Source organism: Hippopotamus amphibius, chromosome 2 (genome assembly GCF_030028045.1).
Source record: "Hippopotamus amphibius kiboko isolate mHipAmp2 chromosome 2, mHipAmp2.hap2, whole genome shotgun sequence".
Classification (NCBI taxonomy): Eukaryota; Metazoa; Chordata; class Mammalia; order Artiodactyla; family Hippopotamidae; genus Hippopotamus; species Hippopotamus amphibius.
Genome location: NC_080187.1, coordinates 15,025,384 through 15,037,938, shown reverse-complemented (window position 1 = coordinate 15,037,938; position 12,555 = coordinate 15,025,384). Strand labels below are relative to the sequence as shown.

At 46.0% G+C, this 12,555-nt stretch overlaps 1 protein-coding gene across 17 annotated transcripts in view; it reads right to left on the bottom strand.

The window, feature by feature from the left end:
- The window catches only part of CDK5RAP2 (CDK5 regulatory subunit associated protein 2), a 191,269-nt gene that overhangs the window by 174,184 nt on the left and 4,530 nt on the right, over positions 1 to 12,555 (bottom strand). For 11 of the 17 annotated variants that reach the window (XM_057721670.1, XM_057721678.1, XM_057721675.1 and 8 more), the window contains exons 2-3: positions 6,848 to 6,915; positions 3,633 to 3,757 (exon numbers count right to left, since the gene is read on the bottom strand). In XM_057721670.1, coding sequence (XP_057577653.1) covers positions 3,633 to 3,757; positions 6,848 to 6,915 — 193 coding nt within the window. The remainder of the gene's footprint in view (positions 1 to 3,632; positions 3,758 to 6,847; positions 6,916 to 12,555) is intronic. The other 6 variants (XM_057721686.1, XM_057721672.1, XM_057721673.1 and 3 more) reach the window with 2 other exon arrangements.

The following is a 12,555-nucleotide window of genomic DNA, read 5'->3' as shown; positions in this document are numbered from 1 at the left end:
CAGGGAGCTCCCCACGACATCATCATCTAGGAAGGACCAATGAGACAGGCTCCCACTGAAGATCAAACTGATGTGCCAACCTCCTACAACAAGGCCTGCTGTACAGGAGATTACACCGCAGCCGACGAAGGTATTAGACAATGGGTCACCAGTTTAGCGACTCACAAGAAGGCACGTGGTCTTCACATGTCACAAGAGGACTCACACAGAACACAGAGCATAGCAGAGAGACCTCCTGTGCCAGAGGCCTGGGTTCAAAGCCCAAATAAGTCCCTCGCCCTCTCTGGGCTTGAGCCCCCGTGTGTCAAATGCAGGGCCTGGATGAGCCGATGCCGGGAGCTCTTCCAGCTCTGCAATTCTCACTTTCTTCTCAACACCTCCGGACCCCTCCCCCCCACGCCACTCACTGCGCCACCAGCCTCACTCCCTCCTCTGTCCATGTCCAGCCCGGCTGATCTTTTGAAGCACGATTCCGGTCACTTTCCTCCCCAGGTTAAAATCCATCACTGGCTCCCCTTTATCTTCAGGACAAAACCAAAGCAGTGTAGGACTTGCCTGGCACAGTGGTTAAGAATCCGCCTGCCAATGCAGGGGACACGTGTTCGAGCCCTGGGCCAGGAAGATCCCACATGCCGCGGAGCAACTAAGCCCATGCCCCACAACTACTGAGCCCACGTGCCACAACTAATGAAGCATGCCTAGAGTCCATGCTCCGCAACAAGAGAAGCCACCACAATGAGAAGCCTGTGCACCACAATGAAGAGTAGCCCCCCCTCACCGCAACTAGAGAAAGCCTGCGCGCAGCAACAAAGACCCAACACAGCCAATAAATAAATAAATAAATAGACTTTTTTAAAAAAAGAAATAGTGTTTTAACATAACAAAAGCCTGCAGAATCTGACCCCTGCCTGCTTCAGTGGCCTCCCTTCTCTCAGCATTCCTCCCCTCCAACAGCCTCCTTCCAACCAAAGGGAACTTAGATTCCCACCCTCAACACATGCTGTCATGCGTCTCTATATGTCATCACATGTGAGTCCTTGTGCCTGGGGTGCTCTCCCAGTCTTCTCACGTTGGCTAATCCCTACTTGTCCTGATGACTCCTCCAGCAAGGCTGTCCAGAGTCCCGCAGACCAGGTTCAGGGCCCCTGCTCTGTGCCCCACAGTGCCCTGCACTTAACCTCTATCACTGTACTGTTTTCCTACCCATCTCCCTAAATAGACTGTGACTCTCTTGACAGGGATACTTACCAGGTCTTAATCTACTGCAAATTCCCCAGCCCCTGGCACAGCCTGGCACGGAACATGTATTTGAAAATATTCACTGATGAATGGATGAACTCTGAGCAAAACCAAGAGACCTGTATTTTGCTAGGCCCTTGCTAATAGACTATGATGTTCAGATATCCGTCATCCAAGACTAGAATAAAAGAAATCATGAGTTTCCCCTTTAAATCAAAAGGATTCTATCCCCTTCTTTAATACACACACAGACTTTAAAATTAGTAATAGGTGCCAAGAGTATTTCCTATAATCATCCAGCACAGAGATCATGCGTTTAGTAGCTCAGGCCAGATGAAAATTTTCAGTGATTTATAAAGACCTGAAAGGGAGACACTGAGAACAGTGTGGTCATTTTAATTTCCACTGCAGAATTTGTTCTTGAAAATGCTACAATAAAAAATACTAATGCCATAAAAAACCTAACAGCAGCCAAAGGACCACAGTCATAAAGAAAAAAGATAGACCCTAAAACATATTAGCATAGAAGGCTCTCCCTTGTCTTTAAGAAAATCAGTATTTGGGTCATCAAGAACACGTCTGAGAAAGGGAAAAGTGAATCACATGGCAGAGTAGAAAAAATAACAACAATAAATATTACAATAACATTAAGAAGGAGAAATAGGTAACACACAGAATAAACTCTGTGCCAGGCGTATGCGTTTCACATACATTCATTCATTAATCCGCACAATGGCCACATGAAGTAGAAACTAATAACATGCCCATTTTAAAAGACAAAGAAAGTACAGAGAGGTTAAGCGACTGGCCCAAGGTCACCCAGCAGAAGTGGACGAGCAGGCAGTCTGGCTCCAGAGGCCATGATCCTTAGGCAGCACAGACTGCCTCGAGTACTGCCTTTCCCACCTTGCATCCCTCAGCCTCCATTTCTCCTGCACATAACAAAGAGGGTTGGATTCACCTCTAAGGTTTCTCCCAGTTCAAAAGGCAGACAACAAAATGTGAAGCCAAAATTCTAAGATTCTGGTCAATTTTCCCATCTAGAAATAATAATCAAAACCATGCCCTTCGAATATTAAATAACTTTGTATCTTGCAGAGCTGCTTCAATATTGAAGTAATATATATGAAGAGCTTAACACTTCAAGTTCCCAGCTCAGAGCCAGAGCTCAATAAACAGTAGCTATTATTAGTCTTATGATAAAACAGGAACAGCCATTTAATAGGAGAGCACATTTTAATTATACACGATGTGGAATAATCAAATCTCATTTGTTTGAGGCCCCAGACCCCACAGCATAGATCAAGTTGTACAGTTGAAATTATAACAACTCAAAGCTCAGAAATTACTTGTTTCCATTAGAGATCTGACAAGTCATTTCTTCAATTGGTCACTGGTGGTTTGCAGATAACTATTAGCAGTAATGAGTATTCTAAATTAAATCCAGAGACAGTACCATTCTGTTCAGGAAAGACAACTGGGGAGAGAGAAACATGATTGTGGAACATCCTTCCCTGTGTCCTCCATCTTCTCTCTGATAAGTATCTCCCGTGTCTTGCATAGTATGGATTTCATTTGGTTACAAATGAAGAAGGGTCTAATTCTTCCCATGACAAATGAGTGTTGCGCAGGTAACTTGTTAAGGAGAACTGGAATTGGGAAAATAAACTTCTTTTCCTGTTACTTGACAACAAACCCCGTCCACTAACAAATGAAACATAGGATGCTGGAAGACAGTAAGCACTGAAGCCAAATCCATCACCGAGCAGTCTATTCTCAGACAATTACCACACAGCCCTGCCAACAGGCCCCTCACGTGTCATTTGACAGCAACAAAGATGCAGCCTGCAAAATGCAAGAAGGCTGCACAATGTGGTGGAAGGAAAAACAGCTCTGGAGTCATTAAAAACCTGGATTCAAACCCTAGTCCCATCACTCAAGTATTATATGACCGTAAGCGAGTCTCACGAAGTCCTAAGGTTCCTTACCTGTAAAATGGGGATAATACAAAATACCTCAGTCACAGCCAGGATTCAGTGGGGACCATAAATAACATGCCTTACACCATAGGAAAGCCCTTGACACATGTTAGTGCCTCTCAACTGTGCTACATGGTGACATCCTCACGTTGAGGACACCAGAAATACACCAAACTCCCCAAGGCTGGAAATCGTGGATGCCGTCGGAACCCATAACTGGCCTGTGTGCAAAGGGCCGACCATGTAGGAATGTGAGGGTCGCCCAGAGAGTGCCCACGAGCCCTGGCATTCCTGCTAACTCTGGCCTTATCCATCTTGGACGCTTCTTGAGAAATACAGCTCTCTCCTGGGTGTGGCTGGACAGTGGCCGCAGATGTGATTTGTGAGGGATGGTAATCTGGTATCTCCACTTACGTTTTCAAAGTCCTTCATGTTCCGGGCTCTGGTGGGAGACACCGTTTCTTCTGACACATGTGGGAGCACTATAAAAAGGCAAACAGACACAGGAAACATCACGGTATGCAAACTGCCCAGCATCCCTATTAGGGAAGGAAAAAAAAAATGACTAGCTTCCACAATATATTCTATCTTGTGATTTGAGTCTACAGAAAGTTCTAAGCCATTATATTTCAAATATTTACAAATTACTTGAACTAGCCCCGATGTAACAATGTAAATGTCAGAACATGAACCCAAAGAATGCACGTGGCAAACAAAGCAGAACTGCCCAGATATGTACTTCCTTACTGCTTGCTGTAAAATTATTTTGCTGAAACAGGATAGCGTCTTCACATGTCAGCAATTAAAACAAAGCCTGTCTGACTGACTTGACAGCAGGGGTTGGCAAATTTTTTCTTAAAATTCCAGACAATAAATATTTTAGGCTTCGTAGGCCATACACAAAGCCTCAAATCTGTCACAACCACTCAACACAAAAACAGCCACGGACAATTCAAAAATAAAGAAGCTGTGTTCCAATAAAAGTTTATTTTCAAAAGCAGGCAGTGGGTCGGAAACTACCGACCCCTGCCTCAGAGGGATTCAGGACTTTGCCAAGACCCAGATCTTTCCACAGCTTCTTTCATTCAACAAACATTTATTACCCCCTCCTCTGCACCAAGCACCACTCGAGGTGCTGAGGAAGCGACGGTGAGTGAGACACTGATCCTGCACCCAAGAGGACCCCGGTCCCGTGGGCAAGATGGAGATGTAAGCAAAGTGCTCCACGCTGCACAAGCGCCTGGCGCTTTTCAGGTGGGTAAGGACAGGAAATACCAACAGCAAGGCTGCGGTGACGACTGCAGTCTCAAATAAGGTGGTTAAATTGAGGAAGGGCTCACTGCGAAGGTGACGTCTGGGCAGACTTGGAGAAGACACAACAGGGAAAGGCCTGGGACGGGAGGTGCCCAGTGGATCTGAGGACCAGCCCAGAGGCCAACGGATGGGAAAGCAATAAAGGGGGATGGCAGAAGAGGGGGTGAGCCAGGTGCTGGGGGACAAGCTGCGTATGGCCTGCCTGGCTCCTCGCAGGGCGGGAGGTTTCTGAGCTCAGGAGCAACGTGATGGGACACAGGTTTCCACAGGCTCCCTCTGGCTGCCTCGCTGAGAACAGATCAAAAGGCACTTAAAGAGAAACCAGGAGGCCAGTGAGGTGAACACTGGGAGAATCCAAGCCAGAGGTCCCGGTGGCTCAGACCAGGGAGGGAGGGTGAGAAGTGGGCTGATTCTGGATACTTGTTAAGTAGCCAACAGGAACAGATGAAATGAAATGCAGTGAAATATTACACAGAAGGTTCCGAGAGGAACGCGCACCTAAGGCAGCTGGGGAGAGCCAAGGAGGCGGAGGGCAGAGGAGGGCGAAGCAGAGGAGGGCACAGGCGGGCGGGGCGCCCAGCACTCAGCAGACAAGAGGCTCGGGAGCCGGGAGCGGGAGCCGGGAGCGGGAGCCGGGAGCGGGAGCCGGGAGCCGGAGCCGGGAGCCGAAGCCGGGAGAGGGAGCCGGGAGAGGGAGCCGGGAGCGGGAGCCAGGAGCCGGAGCCGGACCCGGAGCCGGCGGGGAGGACGGTGCAGGGCCCTGTGCGCCAGGCCAACGGCACACAGGCTGCCTTCCCATTTCTCAAACGGGACGTGCTCTGTCACCGGTGTCTGCGTCCCCACCCAGGTCCCACTCGTTCATCAAGGCAGGGCTGCAGTTCAGCTTCTAGGGAAACGCCCACCCGCGCTACCCCCTTCAAGGTAAAATCTCCTCATCCCCTGTGACAGCCCCTTTCACGTCCTCGCTTGTTACACTGACCATCTGATCTACCGTGATAACTCCCTTTTGTTTGTTTGTTCTGTTTTCTGGGGGGTTTTTTTAAGTTCTTTATGGGAATATACTTGCTTTACACTGTTGTGCCAGTTTTTGCTGTACAACAAAGTGAATCAGCTGTATTTATACATATATCTCCATATCCCCTCCCTCCCGCGACTCTCTCCCACTCTCCCTACCCCCTCCCTCTAAGTCATCACCCATCATCGAGTTGATCTCCCTGTGTTATGCAGCAGCTTCCCACTAGCCATCTATTTTACAGTTGGTAGTAGATACATGTCAATGCGTGATAATTCTTTAACTGCCTGTCTTCTAGGCTTGATGGGAACCACGTTCAAGGCTGAATCCGAGCGCTGAGCCCAGCAACTAGCATGAAGCAGATGTACATTATGGGCTGAATTAAGGAGCAGGCCTATCAATTTTCTGCTCCTAACTGCCTGTGGGCAGGAAGAAGAGAAACCAGAACTGCTGGATTGTATGTTTAAAGTAAAAGTTAACAGGTTCTAAAGGAAAACCTGAGGGTGGCCTGAAAATTAAAATAGTCTCCAGAAATAAACCTTGTGAACCTTACATTGTCTGCTCTAAAAACGTCTTCCTTTTGCACATAATCTCATCGCTTTGGAGACAGCGGGAAAAAAACACAAGTCAAAATATCTCTGAGATATTTCAACATGGCAAATAATTAGCACTTCCCACAGATACGATAGCATCCACTTTTTGCAGAAACAAAAATTATGAAGAACGCTTAGCAAAACCCAAACTGCAAAACAGAAATCTCCTCAGGATCCAGCTTCAACACAGAAGACTGCTTATTTCCTCAGCGCTGTCTCCTGTGGTCTAACCAACTATTTGTCTCCAAAGGGCAGGCCCATGTAGGAAGGCTGGGCCTCAGCCAGCAAATGGAATCCAGCAGCCTGCCAGGAAGGCCTTGGCACACTACGCTTTGGACAGCAGCCCCGGGGCCTCCAGCCACTCGGCAGCAGGGACCAACAGATCCTCAGAACCTGACCGAGTCACCAATTTGACATGCAGCCTCCATTGGCCGTTCAGTTCAACAAACACTGGCTGAGTCCCTACAAGTGTGGTAGCGAGACACATAAAATCCAGCCCAAAGGACATCAATTCCTCCCATCCAGTGTTTACGAAAGGAGGTGAGTAGCAGGTCAGTATGTACATAAAACACTGCGTACCTCCTGGGAGCCCCAAGTCGTGCCAGGGTAGCTCTGGGCCCTGAAGCCATCAAAGCTCAGGCCCAGGCTCAAGGCCTCAAGGCCCTCACAGCCCAGCGTCTACTTCCCTTGTTCTTATTTTGTGTACTTACCACCGTTTCCCAAACCAGCAATGGGGCTGATGCCATCCAGGTCATCTGGTAAACTGGGAAAGAGGCCACTAGGAGAGAACACGTGTGATAAAAGAAGAGTCAGTGTCTGAACAGCAGAGACGATCAGACGGACTGTCAGTCATCGGGCCATGGCCAGCCAGCTACCTGTGGGGGATGCGGTGCAGAGGTTAAGAACTCAGGCTTTGGGGCTGAGTTCCTGCTCTAACACTTAACAGCAGAGTGACGCCAGTCATTCATTCACACGTTAAGTGTTCTGTGTGCCAGAGATAGGTTAGGGGCAGGGGCCCTGCGCCAGACATAAGCTACTGATGTTCCTGCGCCTCACCTTCTTAACTCATCACCTGGGGATACCACCCTCTGTCTGTAAAGATTAAATGAGTTAACGTATCAATATATAAACACTCAGTGCACAGCAAGTGCGCAATCCATGGCCTTCAGTGTTGATTTCGTCATTCCTATTATTATTATTAACACGCCTATCACAACCAAAAATGAAGCTTCCAAGAATCAGGCACCAATTCGAATGCTTTAAGAATATCAAACAAAAATGCAAAATTCACTGATCCAAGAAGTTTTACTGGTTGAATTATAAAAATAGGTTCAGTGAGGATCTGGAGACATTGACAGAAAACTAAACCATAATAGGAGTTGTGGTTCAACAGAAAACACTTTCCTGGATTCTCTTCTAAGCTCCGCACATACCTCTCCCAGCCTCGCTTCCTTCGTATGTAAAAGGAGAACAGCTGCTACTGCATAGAGCGATTGGCGATTAAACAAGACACCAAGTGTCCAGCAAGTACCTGGCATACTGTGAGTATTCCATACATGGGAGCAAAATACCCTTATCACCTTGAGACATACAATGGGTCTATAACTTACCAACGATTTACCATCATGAGAATCACTCCATTCCCTGAGGGTCTATGCATTTTTCAAAGGAAGGCACTAAGGCTCAGCTAAGTTCAGCAGCCTAGCCAGAGTTTCATGGCAGCTAAGTAGAGAACCAAGTCTAGAATCTGAGCCTTTTATGTCTAACCCCGAATAATGCTTCCCTGTCCCAAGCTGTGAACTAGGAGTTGATGGAAGCTTAGCTTGACTTCTTGGCAATCTGCTCTTTCCATGCCTCTAAATACACACCCACTCTGCTCCTAGGACAATTTTGCCTAATCACCAAACTCTGGAGTTGGAATGAACCTTCAACACCAGAACCAAGAGGGACTTCCCTGGTGGCGCAGTGGTTAAGAATCCACCTGCTAATGCAGAGCACAGGGGTTCGATCCTCGGTCCGGGAAGATCCCACATGCCACGGAGCAACTAAGCCTGTGTGCCACAACTACTGAGCCTGTGTGCTACAACTACTGAAGCCCACACACCTAGAGTCTATGCTCCACAAGAGAAGCCACCACAATGAGAAGCCCATGCACTACAAGAAAGAGCAACCCCGACTTGCTGCAACTAGAGAAAGCCTGTGCGCAGCAATGAAGACCCAACGTGGCCCTCCCCAACCAAAAAAAAGAAAATTTTTTTAAATAAAATAAAATAAATTCTGTTCCATTAAACTTAAATTATGTTTAAAAAAAAAAAAAAAAAAGATCAGAACCAAGCCAAAAACTGGATATCATAAAATTCCAGCATCAAGAAAATGATTACATAAAATGTATCTGCTATGAGGATAACTGGAAAAAACAAATAAACAACAACAACAACAAAACCTTAAGTAGAATATGCCTTCAATTATTGAAAAAAAAAAATACATGTAGACTAAAGTCACCTCCAATCCTTCTTGGAAACTAGGTGGGCGATAAATATATATAACAAATGAAATATTAAAAATCATAACTTGTAGGGAAATGAGAGATATTTTCCTCCTTCTTAATTTTCTACAACTCTCAATTTCCTCCAATAAGTATCACTAGAAGGACAAACTCCATTTTCTTTTTTTTTTTTTTTTTTTTTTATTATTTTATTTTATTTTTTTGGGGGTACACCAGGTTCAATCAACTGTTTTTATACACATATCCCCATATTCCCTCCCTTCCTTGACGCCCCCCCCCCTCGAGTCCCCCCCACCCTCCCTGCCCCAGTCCTCTAAGGCATCTTCCATCCTCGAGTTGGACTCCCTTTGTTATACAACAACTTCCCACTGACTATTTTACAGTTGGTAGTATATATATGTCTGTGCTACTCTCTCACTTCTTCTCAGTTTCCCCTTCACCCCCCGCCCCCTCCCATACCTCGAGTTCTCCAGTCCATTCTCTGTATCTGCTTCCTTGTTCTTGTCACTGAGTTCATCAGTACCATTTTTAGATTCCGTATATGTGAGTTAGCATACAATATTTGTCCTTCTCTTTCTGACTTACTTCACTCTGTATGACAGATTGTAGTTCTATCCACCTCATGACATATAGCTCCATCTCATCCCTTTTTATAGCTGAGTAATATTCCATTGTATATATATGCCACATCTTCTGTATCCATTCATTTGTTGATGGGCATTTAGGTTGCTTCCATGTCCTGGCTATTGTAAAGAGTGCTGCAATAAACATTATGGTACAAGTTTCTTTTGGGATTATGGTTTTCTTTGGGTATATGCCCAGGAGTGGGATTACTGGATCATACGGTAGTTCTATTTGTAGTTTTTTAAGGAACCTCCAAATTGTTTTCCATAGTGGCTGTACCAACTTACAGTCCCACCAACAGTGCAGGAGAGTTCCCTTTTCTCCACACCCTCTCCAACATAACTGAATTGTAAAAATTAAAATCAGGTTCAATCACCACCCTCTGCAGATGGTGGCCCAGTGGCCCAAGATCACAAACCAGGTTATTGGTCAAACTTAGCCTACTGTCTGGTCTCTACATCCTCAAGTCTGGGGTTCTCTCCATCATAGCCATTCATTTACTACCACTGGAGGAAACAGTCCATCAATTACTTAAGCCAAGATCAATCATGGTTGAAAACCATGTGGCTGGCAAAGCCAACAAATCTGGTCTGAGACAAGTTTCCAACAGGCAAACTGAAGTTTGAAAAATGACATCTGACACTGCAACTCTTAGAAGAAACCACTAGTTAATGCACAAATTCTGGCCTGGTTCCTGCCAGATCTCCATTTGGGCTTTACCTGCCCCCTTTCAAACGCCATGAACCTCTGTCATCCGCCTCTCAAGTCAGTTCCAGCCACACCTCCAGCTTTAAGCGTTCAGCTTTAAGTATCCCATTCTGGTCATTCACTCTGGGCCTTAGAACTAAGGTTGGGGCCTCGCGGGGCCCCATCCAAAATCAAAAGTAGGCAAGCAAAGGAAGGGAGCTTAGATATGATTTTATCACAGTATGGGTGGGGGAGACTAAGGCCCAGAAAGGAACAGAACTTATCTGCTCAAAATCACAAGGCATTAGTGGCAAAGCTGAGACCAAAATCCAGGTGTCTCAGTGCCCATTCCACTCGCTAACCAGCGTCCGGGCCGCCCAAAGGTCCTACTCAATGGGGCACACAGTCAGTGCCAGTTTCGTCACATGCAAAACACCGCATAACCATCACCACCCTGCAGGGGCACCGCGCTGAGCAGACACTGCGCTCGGGGACAGGCAGCCTCCCACTTACTCCTCCCCACAGCCCTTCCATGGCAGGTGGTAGTTTTTAGATGTTGCCATTTTTTAAATGAGGAAAAGAGAGGCCCAGGAAAGGTAATAGGCTGAAAGACACAAGCCTGCCTGACTTCAAACCCCATGCTCTTAGCCTCTCCACGATTCTGGCTGCCCAGCGCCTTCCTCAAGTGGCTGTGGTGAGGTTCCCGTGAACCAGGCAGGGCCTTCCAGACTCTGCACAGCGCACAGCCAGGCGGGTGAATGAATGAACACTCTCCTACGCCTCAGCGACCACCTCATCCTCCTCGTTTGCTCTACCGCCACCCAAAAGGGACGACCTCCTGGGCCTGTACCTGGCAGCCCATAACTGTCCATCCACACAAGGTCCAAAGAGGATGAAGCATTTCACAGACAAAGTATTATGAGAGCCGTGGACAGACTGGACATCACATTCAGAAAACAACTCCACCAGGTGCACTCTTGTCTGTCTTTCAACAACTTGTTTTTCATTTTATGTCATTTATTCTTAATGAGAGAAATATATATGTAAATACAAAATAGACAAGCTTCAAGTTCACCATGAGCACTCCTCACTCCCATCTTGGTCTCCTCCTAAGAGGTAACCACTCTCGTCAGCAAGACATTCCAGACCTTTCCCCCTGTATGTAACTGTATATATTATTCTGCAGCATCTTTTCTTCACTTACTGTGCCCTAAACATGTTTACATGATAGTACAAATAGATCTACCTCTGTGTTTTTAACTCCTACAAAGCATTCTATAGCAATGTTCTTCAAACTTTACTGACCCCAACCCATGGAAGGAAATATATTACCCTTCATTCTCGAAATGTTTTCTATTCTGTTCTATTCTTTTTTTAAAATTCTGGTTGCAACCTACTAAATAGAATTTCATGAGTTGCCAATGGGTCACAGTCTGAAAGACACTTGAAAGGATGTGTATTTACCAGGTCCCCTGATGGTAATTCAATTTGTTTCCAAGTTGTTCCTTTTACAAACAACGCTGGATCTCCTTATACAAGTCTCATTGTGCACGTGCGTAAGGATTTCTCTAGACAGATAACAAGAAGTGGAATTGCTGGGTCTAAACACGTTCACATTTTTTTAATGGGCAAAGGATCTGAAAATATACAAAAGGCTAATAAGCACATGAAAAAATGTTCAACATCATTAGTCGTGAGGGAAATGCAAATCAATACCGCAGTGAGATATCACGTCACATCCCCAAGGATGGCTATAATCAAAGACAGACAACCACAAGCACTGGCAATGCCATGGAGAAACAAGAACCCTCACACACTGCTGGTGAGCATGTAAGATGGTGAAGCCACTTTGGAAAAGAGTTGGGCAGTTCCTCAAAATGTTAAATATACAGTTACCATATGACCCTGCAACCCTACTCCCAGAGCAATGAAAATTTATGTCCACACAAAAACTTGTACACAAATAAATGTTTATAGCAACATTATTAACAGCCAAAAAAAAAAAACAACAACCCAAATATCATCAACCAATGAATGAATAAACAAAACATGGTTCATGTACATAACAGAATACTATTCAGTCACAGAATGCAGTACTAATACACGCTACAACGTGGATGAACCTCACAAAAGACCACATATTGCAAAGTCCCGTTTATATGAAATGTCCAGAATAGGAAAATCTATAAAAAGTAGATTGTGGTTGCTTGGGGATGGGGGGAGGAGAAATGGGGAATGTTATAGACTAAATGTTTGTGTCCCCCCAGAATTCATATGATGAAACTCTACCCCCTCAGCCCCACCCCCACAAAGTGATGGTATTAGGAGGTGGGCCTCTGGGAGGTAATTAAGACTAGATGAGGTCAGGAGGATGGAGGCCTCATGCATGGGGTTAGTGTCCGTAAGGGCTACCAGAGCTCTTGTTTCCTCTCTCTGCTCTCCACCATGTGAGCATACAATGAGAAGTAGCAACAGGTAGTCTGCAACCCAGAAGAGGGTCCTCACCAGAACCTGACCATGCTGGCACCCTGTTCTCAGCCTTCCAGTCTCCAGAACTGTGAGAAATAAATTTCTCCTTTCTATAAGTCACCCAGTCTACAG